The sequence below is a fragment of the Galeopterus variegatus genome, unplaced genomic scaffold, assembly GCF_000696425.1.
Source record: "Galeopterus variegatus unplaced genomic scaffold, G_variegatus-3.0.2 Scaffold738, whole genome shotgun sequence".
Classification (NCBI taxonomy): Eukaryota; Metazoa; Chordata; class Mammalia; order Dermoptera; family Cynocephalidae; genus Galeopterus; species Galeopterus variegatus.
In genome coordinates, this window is record NW_007726849.1 from 246,404 (window position 1) to 265,101 (window position 18,698).

Genomic DNA, 18,698 nt, shown 5'->3' on the forward strand with positions numbered 1-18,698 from the left:
GTATAAAGGACAAATGGCTCTGATCCACAGTGCCCCCGCCCTTTGGATGCTCCTGGGGGGCCACGGGGAGGCTGGTACTGCTGCTGGAGGGTGTTGCTGCCAGGGCCCCCGGGACCCTCTGAGAGGTCGCTGCTACTGCTGAAGAAACTGAAGACTGAGCTCGTGTCATCTGCCAATGGCTCCCGGGATCTTTCCAAATTACCTAGCTCGTGGACCTGCATGTGAGGCGTCTGCTGACCCAGCCAGGTGTGTGAAGGGTCTGGTGACTCTGCCTGTACAACGGGTTTGAAGGGTCTGTGATCCCTACCCTGACAAAACAATTGGCTACGTTGGCAGGAGTCCAACAGTAACCCCTACCAGACAATTAGTGTAGCTATTGCTGTAACCAGACAATCGGTGTAGTCAAGCAGGATTCTGGGAAGGTAAAAGAGCCCAGCAATTGTCGTCATGGGTAGGATGCCAAGCAGGTAAAGAAGCAGAAAGCCCCTTGGGAGGGAGAGATGTGGCTACCCTTGAGTGCGTGGTGCTCAGTAGCCACTTTCTTGTTGACCGGAGTCTGGCTGTTGCTGGCTGTACTGCAAGCCAACATGGACCAGAAGCCCCATGAAGCAGCACAGTTTTGAGATTTGTAGCAGAAAGCAAACAGGTTGAAAACGCAATACGTGTCCCGGAGGCTGAAGTACAGCAACAGGTCATTCCTGCTTCCTATACCTGGGACGATGACAAACCCGATGGTGAGCATGGGGGGACTGTGCATCTTCTGGAATGACCTGTTGCTTATCAGAAAGTGAAGCATGAGCAGCCTATGGGACCAGGCGGACCTGTAGGCAACCCTCAGGTGACCCAGTTCACTATTATGTCCCATATACCCTGGTCAAATTGGTTGGCTTGGGGAAATAGTAAAGCGGCAGAAACAGGGAGAGCTCCTGGCTGCTGCAGTTATGGGAGTTAGGGGTGGATGGTGTAACGTGCTCGAGACGATGTAGTAAATGCATGTGACGTTTGTCTGACATGCAGATGGCTCACCGGGTGCCACTTAAACCTGAGAAGGCTTGGAGGGTGCCACATAAACCCGAGAAACTCAACGGCTTGCAGGGTGTCACTTAAACCCGATGGTTCACCTGGTGCCATATAAACCCGAGAAAGCAGATGGCTTGCTGGGTGCCAAGAGTGCCGATGCAAATGGGCTGATGACCCGAAGACAGGTGCCCCTGCAGAATTTCAAGTATGTCTTCAGCTGGTAAAGTTTGCCTCCATTACCACGTGCCTGTGCAGTGGTTACAGAATAGCCGCAGATATGCACAGGGGCAGGGCAGCCACTCCTTGATGGAGTGGGTGAATGCAGCTGTTCGGGCTGTGTGGGCAGAACACTGGAGAACTGCCTGAGACTGAGTGAATGGTGGGCGTATGCTGAGCTGATTGAAGTAATTCAGGAGCCTGGGGATGGGGCAGCTAGATGCTAATAGCCAACATAATGGGAGAAAGGCCTTGAGGGCACTTCAGAAGTTTGGGAGAGCACCCCTCCCATCACAGCCCCCAGGCCTAGGAGAACTGAGTTTTTCCGGAGGGCAGATCTGAGGCATCATTGCCCTTGGCAAACTGCTCTCTGCACTCCAGCTGCTCTGGCTGGAGCAACCCTGCCCCAGCAGCTCTGGAGAGCACGTCATGTTAAGTTTTGTAGGCCGAACTTGAGAGCAGTGGAGGTGTGGTAGCCTCCACCCAGATTTCAGAAGATGTATGAAAAAGCCGGGGGACTCAGGCAGAGACCTGCTGAAGGGGTGGAGCCGCTGCAGAGGTCCTCTGTGGAGCAATGTGGAGCAGGAAAGTGGGGCTGGAGGGCCGGCCCATGGCTCACTTGGGAGAGTGTGATGCTGATAACACCAAGGCCAACGGGTTCGGGTCCCTATATAGGGATGGCTGGTGTAAAGTAAGGCAAATAATAACTAAAGCCAAAATGTTTCATTATTTTAGTTATACTAAGTTTCCATTTATATTGTCAGAGCTAGGACTCAGACCCTCCAAACCCATTGTATAGACTGGGTCACCAGACCCCTCACATGCCAGGCTGGGTCCCCAGATCCCTCACACGCAGGTCCATGCTAGGTAATTGGGAAAGATTCCAGGAGCTGTTGGCAGATGACATGAACTCAGTCCCCAGCTTCCTCAGCAGCATCAGCTTACAGGTCCAGTAGCTTACAGGTCCAGCAGTGGCAGTGGCCTTACAGGGGGTCCCAGGGGCACTAACAGCAGCAGCCTCCAGCAGCAGTAGTAGTGGCCTCTCCATTCCCCACCCCCCACAGGGGGTCATCCCGGGGCTGGGAGGCACCGTGGACCAGAGCCACTCAACCTTATAAAGTCCAAAACCCAGGACACCTGGGTGCACATGTGCACTTACACTAGACCATAACCAAGGAATACCTGAGCGCATATGCCTATTTACATCAAATGCTCAGCAAGATTCTAAACATGTGAGGGGCCCTGACCATTTTTCCTATATTTCCCAACAGCCGGTTAGCTCACTTGGGAGACCGTGGTGCTGACAACACCGAGTCAAGGGTTAAAATCCCCTTACCAGTCATCTTTTAAAAAAAAAAAGAAAGAAAAGTGGGGTTGGGGCCCCACAGAGATCCCCCACTGGGGGAATGTCTAGTGGAGTCAGGATGGCGGGACTGCCGCCAGGAACCCAGAACTGTGAGGCTGTTGGCAACTTGGAACAGCCTGGAAAAGCTGCAGGCATCAGGGCAGCTCAATGGGCTGCACCTGGTGGAGCTGTAGGAGTGAGGTTGCCCAATGCTTTGGGAACCCAGATGCCTCAGTGTGCTTAATGTCTGCCCTGGTGGGTTTCGGATTTGTTTGGGGCCTGTTTTTCCTTTCTTGTCTGTTCCTCCCTTTTAGAATGGGAATGTGTACCCAATGTCTGTCCCACCACTGTGTCTTGGAAGTAGATAAACTTGTTTTTGATTTTTTGCAGGTACTCAGCTGAAAGGAGTTTTGTCTTTACTCTCAGATGAGACTTTGGACTTTTGAGTTGGTGCTGGAACAAGGTAAAGGCTGTTGGGATGGAATATGTAATATGTGAATGCAAGGGTCAGTTATCCTCACTAAGGGAACACTGTGGAAGATTCTGAATGCACAGACTGTACAGCGAGGGACCCTGAAGGGGTAGATTGTAGGGAAAATATAGGAAAATGGTCAGGGCCCCTCAGATGTTCAGAATTTTGCAAAGCATTTGATGTAAATATACATGTGTGCTCAGGTGTTACTTGGTCATTGTCTGATGTAATTGTGCATGTGCACTTAGGTGTCTTGTGTCTTGGGTTATGGACTTAAGTATAAAGGACGAGTGGCTCTGATCCATGGTACCCCTTCCCCCGCCCCTGGGATACTCCTTGGGGGGTCACGGGGAGGCCATTAGTGCTGCTGGAGGCTGTTGCTGCAAGCTGTTGCTGCCAGGGTCCCTGGGACCCTCGGAGAGGCCACTGCTGCTTCTGCTGTGGCTGCTGAAGAAGCTGAGGACTGAGCTTATGTCATCTGCCAACGGCTCCTGTGATCTTTCCCAGTTACCTAGCTCGTGGACCTGCGTGTGAGGGGTCTGGTGACTGTACAACGAGTTTGAAGGATCTGTGAGCCCTAGCCCAACAAGTCAATTGGCTACGTTGGCAGGAGTCCAACAATAACCCCAACCAGACAATTAGCGTAGCTATTGCTGTAACCAGACGTAAATGAACTGTCTTTTGTCCACAGTCACTTCATAGAATGTGCCTTCTACCCATTTGCTGACACTTCTTGAGAATTTCCTTTTTCTCACACCCGCAGGTTTTTCAGCTTTGACATGTGTGTTAGTTTCTTACTGCTGCCGTTAACACATTGCCACAAATTTAATGGGTTAATACGGTGCCAATTTATTACCTTACAGTTCTGTAGAATAGAAGTCCGACACATGTATCACTGGGCTAAAATCAAAGTGTCAGCAGAGTTGTGTTCCTTTTGGAGGCTTTAAGGGGAGAATCTGTTTCCTTGTGCTCTGCAGCTTCTAGAAGCTTCCTGCATTCCTTGGCTGTGGCCCCTTCATTTTCAAAGCCATCAATGTTGCATCTCTCTGACCATCCTTCCATAGTCAGATTTCCCCTTGACTTCCCTCTTTGATCCTTCTAATTGCATTGGGCCCACCTGGATGATCCAGGATAATCTCCCTATTTTAAGGTCAGCTGATGAGCAACCGTATTTCCTCTTTGCCACGAACCCTAACATATTCACAGGTTCTGGAGATAGGATGTGGACATCTTGGGAGAGGGGGCATTGCTTGTTCACCTTTGCCAGACATTTGGAAACCATCCTAAAATCTTCCCTTTTTCTCAGTGTAATCTATCCCCAAGTTCTGGGTAGCTCCCTCCTCAGCACCTCCAGACTTAGCCTTCCCTGGTGTTGCCCCAAGGTCCCTTATTTAAGGTGGTGGGAAAACTGAGCAGACATACAGTCATGCCAACACAGGCACTTCAACCATAGTGGTTGCTTTATTTGTATTATTTGTATTAGATATTGGAATTCTAAGTAATACGTGCTCTGTGGGTGGAGGGAAGGTGGAGGAGGTTGCAAAACTTTTATATATAAAAAAAAAAGTTTGGAATCATTGATCTGGAGCCGCAGTGTCCAATACTGTAGCCACTAGCCACATGTGGCAATTTGTGTTTAAATTAATTAAAATTAAAAAAAAAATTTTAATTCAGTTGCACAATCATACTAGCCACATTTTAAATTGCCATATCAGTGCAGAAAGTTCAATATATTGGACAGTGCCGAATTTATGAGTGTGCCTCACCTTGGCCCGATACCCAGCGTGTAGTAAGCCTTCAAGTATTTGCTAAATGATTACAGGCGTTCCCTTCCAGAGACAATGGGGTTATTTTCTCCCAGGGTTTTCAGTTCTTCCACTTTACCTGTCAGTTTTTCCTTGGCAGAATTGAATGGAGAGTTACAGCCCTTCTTGTGTCTTCAGCTGTTTACGAAATCAAATTGTTGGCAGCTCAAGTCAAGGACAGAATGTATATAAAGCAAGCTCTGTCTCTTCTTCTGCCCAGCTGGGTAGTTTGTAACAAAACCCTTATGCAGTCTTTCTTTGAGTGCTCTTTCTGTTTATCTTCACATTGTACTTAGCACTAGGCTTCTCATTCATGGATTTTCATATAGGGATGAGTGGGGGTGGGGTTGGGAGAGCGGGTTATCTTCTTTACACATATATTTCTTCTCTGCTGCTTATTTTTTTTTTTATTTTATTTTTTTTTTTAATGCTGCTGCCTGAGTGTGCTGAAGAAAGTAAGCACTTCTCTTGGCAAATCCCAGCTCTGAAACCTATTTCAGCAAGGATTTATGATATCATTGTTTACTTTGTTGAAATTTCAATTTCCCATCCCTCTTCCCCTCACTTGTTCTGGAGAATTATTGCCAATTCTCCCAGTTTTGCATAGCATTTGTATCATCCCTCTTATCTTTGTTGTCCAGATTTACTATTTGGATCTTTCTGTCATCTTTCCCCTAAAAAGGGGGCAAACTTTTTCTGTAAAGGGCCAGATGGTAAATATTTTTGGCTTTGTGGGCCAGATGGTCTCTTTCCCAGGTGCTCAGCTCTGCCACTGAAGGGCCAAAGCAGCCTTAGACAGTAGAGGACAGGTGAGGCTAGGTTGGGCCTGCAGTCTGTAATGTGCTGGCTCCTGCCCAGATAACATTTTAAATAGTACTTCATCATGCCGGAAAAGTCTCCTATCTGAATTTTCTTCTGCAGTGAAAGCCTTCTGATTCTAGAGTTAAAAGTGTCAGTGGTGCCCTGGTTTCCTTTACAAAGTGTTGCATTCATTAGGAAGTATATTTCAGATTTCTTCTGATTTCATTGCATGTTGTGTGTGAATCAGCAGAACGGTGAGGCTTGATGAGTCGTGGGCTCTAACACACCTCAGTTGTATATTCTGGGAGACTGGACACTCCCAGGTAACTAGGTTTCCACCCCATGTTGACAAGTCACTAGTCCCCACATCCTGCTGTGCTTATGCTCCTGCATGTTATTCTAGATAACATTTATTGACTGTGTACTGTGAGCCAGACACCATGCCAGGTGCTTTATGTGCATTAGATTGTATAAGCCTTATAAGTATACCTTAAGGTAGCTACAATGTTACCTCTATTTCACAGATGAGGAAACAGAATTTGGGAGATTAAGGACTGCCTGTGGTCACATTGCTAGTAAGTGGCAGAGCTAGACTAGAACGTAGCTTTGTCTGACTCCAAGGCCCTTGTGCTAAAAATACATGCATACGTAAACCCACCCATCATCCATCCACCCACCCATCTCTCCATCCAGATTTCAATTATCTGTGCTAGAAGCCATGGAATCACTATTTTCTTTTCCCCCCAGTTTCTGTTAGTTTTCTTTAGCCAGCCTAAGATCTCTCAATACCTCTGAATGTCTTCCTTTTTGGATTATTTCTTCTATCTTTTCTAGAATACAAAACTGTGTTTTCCTTCCTTATAACTTGGTGTACAAAGAGGGATATCATAAGCTCTTGCATTTGCAGAGACTTAACATTTGTAGCACATATTCTTCAGGTAGGAAGAAGACAACACAGCACACAGTCTGCGGACGAATGCTACAGTATCCTGTGTAAATGATGTGAGGTACAGTTGTTTTTAGCTTCCATAGAAGGATGCCTCCTGGAAATTTCTAAGGCAAGCTAATTATTTCCTTTGCCTTTTCACCACTCTGTATTGTATTTAATTAATCAGCACCCTCTATTAATCTTTACAGATGTTATTGCTAGTGCTAACTGGTCCAGTCCAAGCTAAGCCTGGCTTACTCCACCAGACACAGGGACCCTTGAGCTGAATGTTCCAAACTTTTGGAGCAAGAATGTTGTTTTTATGATTTCATATTAGAGGTCTTCCAATTTCTCTGTGAAAATATAGTACATTGTATTCTACAGGACATATCACAGTATATAATTTGTATAGTCCAAAAGCCATATAACTATGGTAGTATACTGGAAGGCATGCCAAGCTTAGTGACATCCTCCTCTGTGATGTAAGGTTTAAGTTAAAAAAAAAAATAAAATGAATTCTAGACTTCCTGTTAGTCATTTTTGGATTTCAGTATTGAATACTGAAAATGTGTGTTATTTTTTATTTAATTAGGAGCCATATATTGAAGACAATGTCTGGAAGCTTCTACTTTGTAATTGTTGGCCACCATGATAATCCTGTTTTTGAAATGGAGTTTTTGCCAGCTGGGAAAGTGGAATCCAAAGTGCGTATGGAAACTTAAATTCCATAAGAATTTTTATGCCGTTGTAATGATATGGTATAATATGATTTTAGAACTGGAAGAGATCTGGACAGATCAGGTGACTGAAATCCACCACAATTAAATGAGGCTCGCTCTGGAGTCCCACAGACTCATAGAAGCCAGCCAGGGAATGTCCTTGGAGTTGTTTATTCATCCTTTAATTTAGTACACACTTTCTTCACACGGACAGGCATGATGCTCTGGGTCTCTTTCTCGTGACATTCAGTTCACTGTGCCACCCACTGTGAAAGCACATAGAAGCAGAGTCTACCTGTAGTGGGTCTGGAAGAACAGTCATTGCTGCATTGAAATGCCGTGAAAGTCTATTCTGTTTCACTGAATCACATTTTTCGTCATACGTAGTAGATCAATTTATACTTGTGAGGGTTAAAAGAGACCCTTACTTCCATGTCCTTCTGCTGCAAATGGGTATATAACACCTTGTCCTGAGTTGCCTTCTAGAACATTTCCTGGCTGGGTGATGACTGTGTGCTGTCCTCCCCAGTGAGGCCTTGGCTATGTGCAGGAAACTCGAAAGCAGCACCAGAGGTGATGCCATACAACTTTCTTGTTGCCAAGAATGGTTCCAGAAAAACAAGCTTGGTTTAAGAACATGTTGCCATTCAGAGTAAACAGAGCCATAGAGTCTTTAGATGAGAATAGCCTGGTTCCCTCCATCTTTTTGTACTAGTCTTTGTTCCTAATAAATTGCTGACAAGGGTGCTGTGTTTTTCCCGACTCCAAAAATAGGCTGTAATGTCCGTTAAGACAAGGAATTGATTTTTAAAACAATTGTAATGCATAATGTTCAGTGTATGATACTCTTCAACTATTCAGATCTTGCCACCAAAATAAGATAGAAATTTAAGGTATCTACCAGGTGGTGTTACTACACTATTTTTCCACATTGTTATGATAACATTGCTCATTAAAACTTTGTTTTGAGGTATCTCTGTAGCAATAGTTGCTTTGTGGGATATGGCTACTTAAATATAGTTTCTGTGCACTCCAATGGCCTTGTGGTGGGCAAAGCAGCATATAAAAATAGCATATTTGCTCCTAATCACTGAAGATTTATCGTCAGTGTAAAGGAAAACGTTACTGTGAGCCAGACACAAAATACATCCATTTCTCTAAGGAGTTAGTTAGCTTTGCCATGGCAACGTAAGTGAAGTAAACAGTGTAGCTGTGTGAGGGATTCCAGGGCAACTGGCAGCCTTCCTCCAGACCACTCATGGGAACAACCTCCTAGTTTTCTGTGGCTGTTGTAACAAAGTACCAAAACCTGAGTGGCTGAGAACAACAGAAATTTGTCTCACAGACCTGGTGGCCATAGGTCTGAAATCAATGTGTTGGCAGGGCCACGCTCCTCTGAAGGTGCTGGGGAAGGATTTGTTCCAGGCCTCTCTCCTAGCTCCGGGATGTTCCTTGGCTTATGAAAGCAGAATTCCAATTTTTACATGGTATTCTCCCTGTGTGTCTGTCTCCAAATCTCCCCTTTTTATAAATACACCAGTCATGCTAGATTAGAGGCCCAGCTTACTCCAGGATAACCTCATCTTAAGTAACCACATCTGCAGTGACCCTTTTTCCATTCTGAGGAACTGGGGCGTAGGACTTCAACATATGAATTTTGGGGAGGACATAATTCAACATAACAGAAGTATTCTTTGACAAATGAATTTTGTGAGAAAGAATTCCACAGGAGTTAAGTCTGCATTCCAAGTTGTGAATTTCCTTTCTACATTATGGTGGGACAGTCCCACTTTTTCTCCAGTTAAGCCATTTCAGTCCACAAAAAGGACACTCCCAGGTCTGACAGGACCATCTCCTGCTCTTAACATAGGTGACTGCTCACAGCTGGGGCTGAAACCTCCTCAGTTGTCTCTACTGCTTACTTGGCACTATCTGTGCAGGAAGCCCAGACCTCCCTGCTTCCTCGTGACCTTGAGGCCTGGTGCAAACGATTGTCCTTCACTGCCTCTTTAGCCCTGGCCTGCCCAAAGTGCTCTCCTTTTTTTTTTTTTTTAAAAAGATGACCGGTAAGGGGATCTTAACCCTTGACTTGGTGTTGTCAGCACCACGCTCACCCAGTGAGCAAACCGGCCATCCCTATATGGGATCCGAACCCGTGGCCTTGGTGTTATCAGCACCGCACTCTCCCAAGTGAGCCACAGGCCGGCCCCCAAAGTGCTCTCCTTGATCTGCATGCACTTACACATATTTTTTCATGTCTTTTACTCTAATAAGATGTGAGCTTCTTAAAAGCAGGATCTACCTTTTTTTTTTGTCTGCTTAAATATATTCTTTTTTCACGTGCCTAAGTGGTTGCAAAATGGTCACAGCATCTTGCAACATTTAAAAAATAATTTTCTCTATAGTTTCTTGAACACATTACATTTATTAAGTAATTGGCTATTCTTTTTGTTGACTTTTAGATATCAAATTTTAAAAATACAGTATATAAAAACATAGAAGATGTATGTCTCATGACAATAACAGATGAAGTAAAAGCAGACTTTTATGTTTCTTCCCCAAAAGAAAACCATATATAGAATTTACAGAGTGAAGTGTCAGCATTCTTGATGCCATATGGAAATGGTTATCTGTCGCTGCTCTCCGTCTTCCAGGACGATCATCGTCATCTGAACCAGTTCATAGCTCATGCTGCTCTTGACCTAGTAGATGAGAACATGTGGCTGTCAAACAACATGTACTTGAAAACTGTGGACAAGTTCAACGAGTGGTTTGTGTCAGCATTTGTCACTGCAGGACATATCCTTATGTTTTTAGTAGATACCTAACTAAAGGTTGGTTTAACAGACTAGAAGAACATGGAACATAGATGCCAGGCTCTGAGTCTGTAGACTTCATAGAGTATGAAGCTACTTTTGTTGAACAGATAATTTAAAACTAAGTCTCGTATATAAAACCAAGATTTATCTGAACCATATTGAGGATGATTGTACTTAATTTTATAGTTATTTTCTAACTTTAGATTATGTTCTCTTTAAGATAAAACTATACTGATTTTAAACCCAGTTTATGTATTCAGCTTTTCCATTGCAAAATATACTGTATGTGGCTAATTTGAAGAATATTATATCAAGTGACTGCTTTTCATTTTTCATTTCTACAAAAGATTATGCCTTAATTACTCCACATATGAGGTTTATTATGCTTCATGACATAAGACAAGAAGATGGAATAAAGAACTTCTTTACTGATGTCTATGATTTATATATAAAGGTATGGTATATTCTATAATTCTTAAAATCTGATTATGAAAAGGATAACATCAACAGGAAACTGGCCTATTGAAGTAACTCCCTTATGCTGTACAGTTTTCATTTCAGACTAACTTTTCCCTAATCAGGACTATCTCTGGAAACTCCTTCAGCAGGCCACTCTTCACCACCAAGTTAATATGTACAAGAGTACTTCAAAAAGTTCATGGAGGGATTCATATTATTTTTTAATTCCATTTTGCACAAACATTTTGAAGTACCCTCATATTTAGGAAAACAACTCATGGTAGTTATTTTTAATTGATTGTGACGGTAAATTGGTTTCATTCTTCCCCTTTTGGTGCATATAGTTGATTTTATTAGGAACCCTAAAAAGATAAAGGAAGCAGCCTACATAAAGGAAAATTGCTTTGTAATTTAATCTTATGTTTTCCATCTACTTTACAAATAAGTTGCAATGCAATGAATATAGATTATAAACTGGCAAGAAGTAGTTCTTATATTATCAAATAGTCATTCAAGGACAGTGGTGCTACCTGCATTTCTTGATATTGAATTGAAAAATAAAATCGTAGGGCCGGCCCGGTGGCACACTGGAGAGTGCGCCGCTTGGGAGTGTGGCGGCGCTCCCGCCGAGGGTTCGGATCCCATGTGGAGACCGGTTCCCGCTCACTGGCTGAGCGTGGTGCGGGTGCAACACCGAGGGTTGCAATCCCGTTTCCGGTCCCCGGTACGGGTGCGACACCGAGGGTTGCGATCCCGTTACCGGTCAGTAAAAAAGACAAAAAGGAAAATAAATAAATAAATAAATAAAATAAAATCGTAATAGGACGTCATGGTTAAACTGCAGTGCTAACAATAGTGTATTCTTAATAATTTAAATGTGTTCTGTATTTGGACAGGATTTCTTGCATATCAGCACAGTAATAAAATTTAACAATCAATATTCCTAGTCAGAGGTAGCAAGAATATTAAGCACTTTTATAAAGATGGACAGTATCAAGTTATTAAGGTGTAAAAATCAGTAACTCCTTTTCTCCTTAGTGATTCCCCTTTAATATGAGTAATTTTCACTCACGTATGTTATGATACACTTATTACTTTAGCTGAGAAACTGATCATTTAGCCTTGTGTTACAGGAGGGTATTAAAAATGTGATTGTTAGAAAAAAGTTACCTCAAAGGATACCTTTTTTTTTTTTTTGGTAGCTGGCTGGTACGGGGATCTAAACCTGTCATCTTGGGGTTATAAGGCTACACTCTAACCAACTGAGCTAACCAGCCAGCCCAAGAGTACCTTTTAATAGCAGTATGGTGTGACTTTTTTTTTTTAACTCTGAGCTTATGGCAGATTTTTTCACTTGTTTTATGTAGCCAAAGGGACTTAAAGATGAATCCATATATTTATAATAATACGAGTAGATTAATATTTTACACAAAGGATGACTCCTGAAAGTTAATTTAGCTTTATATAGGCAACACACACCATACTACCATTAATTTTGCCATAGGTACTTCTCAAAACTAAAACACAAAAACAAAAATTTCCTAAAGGGGACACTAGTCTTTAACAATGGAGTGTTTTCAATGAAACTTAAAAATGTGGTCTTCAGACTTTGTATTGAATTTCGTTGTTTTTAATTTAAAACTCAAATAATTTCCATTTAGAGACCTATGATTTGTCAGCGTTTTTGCTTTGCCAAGCTCTCTAATACCTTCTTCTTTCCTAGTTTGCAATGAATCCATTTTATGAACCCGATTCTCCTATTCGATCAAGCGCATTTGACAGAAAAGTTCAGTTTCTTGGGAAGAAACACCTTTTAAGCTGAATGCAGAAAAATTCCGAAATAAAGTGTCACCACAGTGGGGTATACTCAGGAATGTGTTCATTGTAAGTAACATGATTAAATAGCCTGGAAAACTTTTTTATTTGTGGTCTCAATTTATCTAAACCTAATGAAATTCCTTTTATATTTAAAAGTGGTAGGGGCCGGCCCGGTGGCGCACTGCTACAGTGCACCGCTTGGGAGCGTGGCGGCGCTCCCGCCGAGGGTTCGGATCCCACGTACAGACCGGTTCCCGCTCACTGGCTGAGCGAGGTGCGGGAGCAACACCGAGGGTCGCGATCCCGTTGCCGGTCCCGGTCCGGTGCGGGCACGACACTGAGGGTGCGATCAGTTGCCGGTCACGAAAAAAGACAAAAAGGAAAAAAAAAAAGTGGTACATTCCGTTTCATGTTGCTTAACAACAGATCAGTATTTGCCTGTGAACAGTTTTATTTATAAAAAGTTCTTTATCAGTAATCTTGAAATATTTTTATTTAAAAAGTTGAGAATTAGGCCTTCCATTTTCCTAATTCAGATAGCTTGCTCTTGATATAACAATCTAGAATCAAATGTCGTAGTCAAGATTTGGTAACACATATAAAACTAAAGGATTCTGCAGTAGGGAATGAAATTGGTAGCACATACATTGCCTATTTATACATTTAGAGATGTTGTTATAAAAATTTAGGTTCCTCAAACAATTACAGATACATCTACCATATGACCCAGCTATTCCACTGCTGGAAATATACCAAGGGGAATGGAAATCATCATGTCGAAAGGATACCTGTACTCCCATGTTTATTGCAGCACTATTTATAATAGCTAAGAGTTGGAACCAGCCCAAATGTCCATCATCAGATGAGTGGATAAGGAAACTGCGGTATATCTACACAATGGAATACTACTCTGCTATAAAAAAGAATGAAATACTACCATTTGCAGCAACATGGATGGACTTAGAGAAAATTATATTAAGTGTAATAAGCCAGGCACAGAAAGAGAAATACCACATGTTCTCACTTATTTGTGGGAGCCAAAAATAAATAAATATATAAACAAACGGGGGGGGGGGCAGGGAAGAAGACAACAATTCCTTCAACTTGTTAATAAGACAAGTGAACAGATATGATGATGGAGGAGAGGGAAGGGGGCAAAGAGGAATTGGTAAAGGGACACAAAAATCAACTACATTGTATATTGATAAATTAAAATTTAAAAAAAATTTATAGGCATTATACACAGCACTACCCGAGAAGCCAAAGAAAAACAGCTTTTGCAGTGCTAAATGTCATATGCCTGCTTCTGTCAGAGGATGAGAACAGTGATCCTGCCATAATTCAAGAATCCTGGATCCATGTTTGTAAAATGAGACTGGGACTAAAGTTATGGGCCACAGTGAAATGTGTTGCTTCTGTCACCTTATGTTCTTATATTTCCTTTCCCTCAGACAGTAAGCTAAGGATTAAGTGAACCTCCAGTACCTCAGAATGGGACTATATTTGGAGACAGGGCCTTTAAGAGGGGATTAGGTTAAAATTAAGCCATTACGATGGGCTGTAATCTGACTGTCCTCATAAGAAGGATTTGGACATGCACAGAGGAAAGACCTTGAGGACATGGTGAGAAGGTGGCTATCTGTGAGCCAAGGAGAGGTCTCAGAAGAAACCAAACCTGCTGACACCTTGATCTTGGACTTGCAGTCTCCAGAACTATAAGGAAAAAAATTTTTCTATTGTTTAAGCCACTCAGTCTGTATTTTGTTACAGAAGCCCTAGCAAACTAATACAGTATGCTTTCCTTATATACTACATATCTAGATGAATACACAAGAAACTGATACATGGCTGTTTTCAAGGACAAGAACTGGGTGGCTAGGGTAGAGATATTTGTCCCTTGTACCTTATAATTTCAAACCAAGTGACTATTCAAAAAGTTAACTAGAAAATAAAAATTTTCCTAATACCCCTTGTTGATCAAGGTGTGGGAAACTGGCACTTTCATATATACTACTGCTAGATCAATTTACACAGAGAATGGTTTGAATAAATAGCTAGACATCTATATGGCTAATAAATGAGGAAGGTCTACTATAGTAGACATATGTCCAGATATATAAAGAGAAAAGAGCAAGTTACGACAGTGGGTACACTTTTGATTTAAAAAAACAAAAGTCCAGTGATGTCGAGCATTTCTTCATGTATCTGTTGGCCATTTGTATGTCTTCCTTTGAAAAATGTCTATTCAGCTCCTTTGCCCATTTTTTGATTGGGTTATTTGTTTTTTTTACTGTATAATTGCTTGAGTTCTATGTATATTCTGGATATTAATCCCTTGTCAGATGCATAGTTAGCAAAAATTTCCTCCCACTCTGAAGGTTGTCCTTTCACTCTCTTGATTGTTTCCTTTGCTGTGCAGAAGCTTTTTATTTTGATATAGTCCCATTTGTTTTTCTTTTTTGCTGCTTGTGCTTTTGGGCTCATGTTCATAAAGCCTGTGTGCAGACTTAATTGCTGAAGTGTTTCACCTATATTTTCCCTTAGTAATTTTACAGTTTCAGGTCTTATACTTAAGTCTTTGATCCATTTTGAGTTGATTTTAGTGTATGGTGAGAGATGCATATCTAGTTCCATTCTTCTGCATATGGATATCCAGTTTTCCCAGCACCACTTGTTGAAGAGACAGTCTTTTCCCCAATGTAGATTTCGTAATAACTTCGTATAGCATACATTATACGAAGTTATCGGATTTTTTCTGTAACCTTAAAAGGTGATCCTAGGTGTGCTTCAAAGAGAGTTGTTTTTCTTTTTTGCTGCTTGTGCTTTTGGGCTCATGTTCATAAAGCCTGTGTGCAGACTTAATTGCTGAAGTGTTTCACCTATATTTTCCCTTAGTAATTTTACAGTTTCAGGTCTTATACTTAAGTCTTTGATCCATTTTGAGTTGATTTTAGTGTATGGTGAGAGATGCATATCTAGTTCCATTCTTCTGCATATGGATATCCAGTTTTCCCAGCACCACTTGTTGAGAGGCAGTCTTTTCCCCAATGTAGATTTTTGTTGCCTTTGTCCAATATCAGATGGCTATAAGCCTGAGGGGTGATTTTTGGGTTCTCAATTCTACTCCACTGGTCTGAATGTCTACTTTTATACCAGTACCATGCTGTTTTGGCTACAGCAGCTTTGTATAATTTCAACATCACTAGTCATCAGGGAAACAAATTAAAACTACATTGAGATACCACCTCACCCCAGTTAGACTGGCTATAATCAAAAAGACAGTGAATAACAAATGCTGATGAGGGTGTAGAGAGAAGGGAACACTCCTACACTGTTGGTGGGACTGTAAATTAGTACAACCACTATGGAAAACAGTATGGAGGTTTCTCAAACAACTACAGATAGATCTTCCATGCAATCCAGCAATGCCTCTTCTGGGTATATACCCAGAGGAATGGAAATCATCATGTTGAAGGGATACCTACACTCCCATGTCCATCACAGCTCTGTTTACAATAGCCAAGATATGGAACCAACATTAAATGTCCATCGATGGATGACTAGATAAGGAAACTGGTATATACACACCATGGAATACTACTATGCCATAAAAATGAAATACTCCCATTTGCAACAACATAGATGAACCTGGAGAAACTTATGTTGAGTGAAATAAGCAAAGCACAGAGGGATAAATATCATATGTGGGAGCTGAGAAGGAAGGAAGGACAAACAGACCGCAGTAGTGCATTGGTCTTGCAGAAGGAGAGAACATTCCTTGGGCTACAAAGTGGAGTGGGGAAGAAGGAGGAGGGGGAGGGAGGTTGGGGATAATTGGGTGGGGGACACAGGGTACAAATGCAATTTCTGGCAATGGGTATGCTGCCAGTATGAATCTGGCCCTCATGGGCACAAGGGGTGACAATTAGCTTTGTATTTCATGAATATTCATAATAAAAAAAATTACTAAACAAACAAACAAAAAAAAAACTAAGTCCCTGCCCCAAATTTAAAATGTTCCTGTATGGCAAAATTGTCCCTTATGTTAGTAAATAAGACTTTCTAAAGCTTAACTGTAGTAAGTTTTTTCAGTGGTTCCCAATGGGTGGGGCCAGGGAAATAAATCTATCAATCTAGTTGTTCAAACTCTGCCCTCTCTGAATGACAACCAGCTCCCCCTAACCCCCAATGTCCTTTGAAAACCCCACCATGCCACAGTCAAGGGGGCTCTGTCCACACTAACTGCAGTCTAGGCTTTGGTTTGCCTCTGTAGAATCAGATCGTTGTCAATGGCACAGCATATGAACTTGACCTGCGAGAGACCACAATTTGCTTTATCAAGTCTCGTCACTGAAGCATGTCCTTTTTTTAGAACAAAAAATGTTGAGAGCAAATCACTGAACAGTTTCAGTAATATAGAAGATACTAAATAACGACCTGATTAAATAAAGATGTCTTCATTTACCATCTTACAAAGTACAATCCTTCTTAGTATTTCCTTGAAGAAAGAGAGAGTTAGCTTCTGTGTTGGGGAGGTGGGTGTGGGGAATGGATGTGTGGCACACAAATGACAGGTAATTACTAGTGAGATCAATTCTAATTATATGAAGAATGAAAACAGGAATAGTTAAATCATTTTGAAGAGAATGTGAAGAAGTAAATCACATAACAATGTATTCCAGATGCATTAGATTTTAATCTTTAATATCTAACATTATTGCTTTAGGAAATTTTTTCCCTGAATCAAGAATAGAATGCTAATTACATAAAAATATACACATAAAAAGTAGTTCTCCATTTTCCCGGGAAAAAAACCAATCCAAGTATACCTTCTAGAATAGTCAAGTTTTTTGTTTTAATTATGATTAAAGTCTTGTTTGTCTCATTTATTAGCTGTGTAACTTACATATTTAAAGAAACATTAGACAGCCGTTACAATTTGTAAATGTAAGGTGCCATTACTAAGTAAATAATGATTCCTCTGTGAGTGGATGTGTCCCTTCTCCCACCAACTAATGAAGCAACAATATAGTTTAATTTTATTAGTAGATGATACACTGCTTCAACGCTAATTCTCTTATCCACCCCACCCTAGGGTTTACTTTGTGTATATGTGTGAGTTGATTAGAATGCTATGATAATCTCTTTAACAATCAACAGCAAGATGAGCTAGGCTTGGGCTTTCGGTGAAGATTGACCGTGTCTGTATGAATCAAGTGATCTGACCTATCCTCGGTAGCAAGAACTCTTCGAACTGCTTCCTCAAAGGCTGCTGCGACATTTGTGGCATCTTTTGCACTTGTTTCAAAGTAAGGATGGTCGCCGTTGTCCCTGCACCAGGCTTGGGCTTCTTCTGTAGACACTTGCCGTTCGCTTATGTCAATCTTGTTACCCAAAATTACAAAAGGAAAGCTTTCGGGCTCTTTCACATCTGCATAATATATGAATTCTTTCTTCCAGTTACTCAAATTCTGGAAGCTTTGTGAATCATCAACACTAAAAGTAAGCAGGCAACAGTCAGAACCTCTGTAAAATGGCGTCCTGAGGCTTCGGAATCGCTCTTGACCAGCTGTGTCCCAAATCTGCATGGTAACAAAATGTCCATCCACCTCCAAATCTTTATTTAAAAATTCTACACCTATTGTATGGAAGAGCTGGGTATCAAACTTATTAGTTACGTATCTGTTCATAAGAGAACTCTTCCCAACTCCACCATCTCCAAGGAGAATGACTTTAAAAAGTGATGATTTTCCTGCCATTATTAATCTTGTGAGCTTTGACTTCAGAAACCTGTAAATTAAAAAAGGTACCATTACATTTCTTTATACCTGTACATTCCTCTACGTGATTCTATGAATATCATCATTTAAGTGAAATAAAACATATGGCCCCAATTCATTTTTGCAAAGGGAATAACTAATAACAAGCGTTGTCATTTACTGAACACTTACCACATGACAGCCACTATCCTACCACTCATTATTCCCTAAAACAGCTGGTAAGGGCTCACTCTTCCCATTTCTCAGGTCATAATTCACTGTGAAGTTGGCACTCAAGCCCAAGTCTGACCCCAAAGAGCTTGCTCTGAACCCTCACTCTATGATAAGCCCCTCTCTGTTCACAATAAGCCCCGCCACCATTTGTTAAAGACATGGTTAGAAACCAAAGTCCACAAGTTTCTTGAACAATTTCGCACAGCCCTTCAGTGCATGGTGACGGTGTTCACTGATGGCTTTCCTCGTGCCAGGGATTTTCTCTACTACTCCTGCTTCCCACCCCCACCCCCCTCCCCCCCC

At 41.8% G+C, this 18,698-nt stretch overlaps 2 protein-coding genes across 5 annotated transcripts in view; one reads left to right on the top strand and one right to left on the bottom strand.

Annotated features, from left to right (window-relative positions):
- Positions 1 to 3,002: 3,002 nt before the first annotated feature.
- Positions 3,003 to 12,502, top strand: TRAPPC2 (trafficking protein particle complex 2). Its single transcript, XM_008571957.1, has 5 exons — positions 3,003 to 3,044; positions 7,180 to 7,291; positions 9,961 to 10,105; positions 10,494 to 10,579; positions 12,308 to 12,502. Exons 2-5 carry the CDS (start codon positions 7,199 to 7,201, stop codon positions 12,404 to 12,406), a joined length of 423 nt encoding a protein of 140 aa, XP_008570179.1. The 5' UTR covers positions 3,003 to 3,044; positions 7,180 to 7,198; the 3' UTR covers positions 12,407 to 12,502.
- A 4,574-nt stretch (positions 12,503 to 17,076) lies between these two features.
- The window catches only part of RAB9A (RAB9A, member RAS oncogene family), an 18,219-nt gene continuing 16,597 nt past the window's right edge, over positions 17,077 to 18,698 (bottom strand). For all 4 annotated transcript variants that reach the window (XM_008571960.1, XM_008571958.1, XM_008571959.1 and 1 more), the window contains one exon: positions 17,077 to 18,192. In XM_008571960.1, the coding sequence (XP_008570182.1) occupies positions 17,556 to 18,161 (606 nt within the window). In that variant the 5' untranslated portion in view covers positions 18,162 to 18,192 and the 3' untranslated portion in view covers positions 17,077 to 17,555. The remainder of the gene's footprint in view (positions 18,193 to 18,698) is intronic.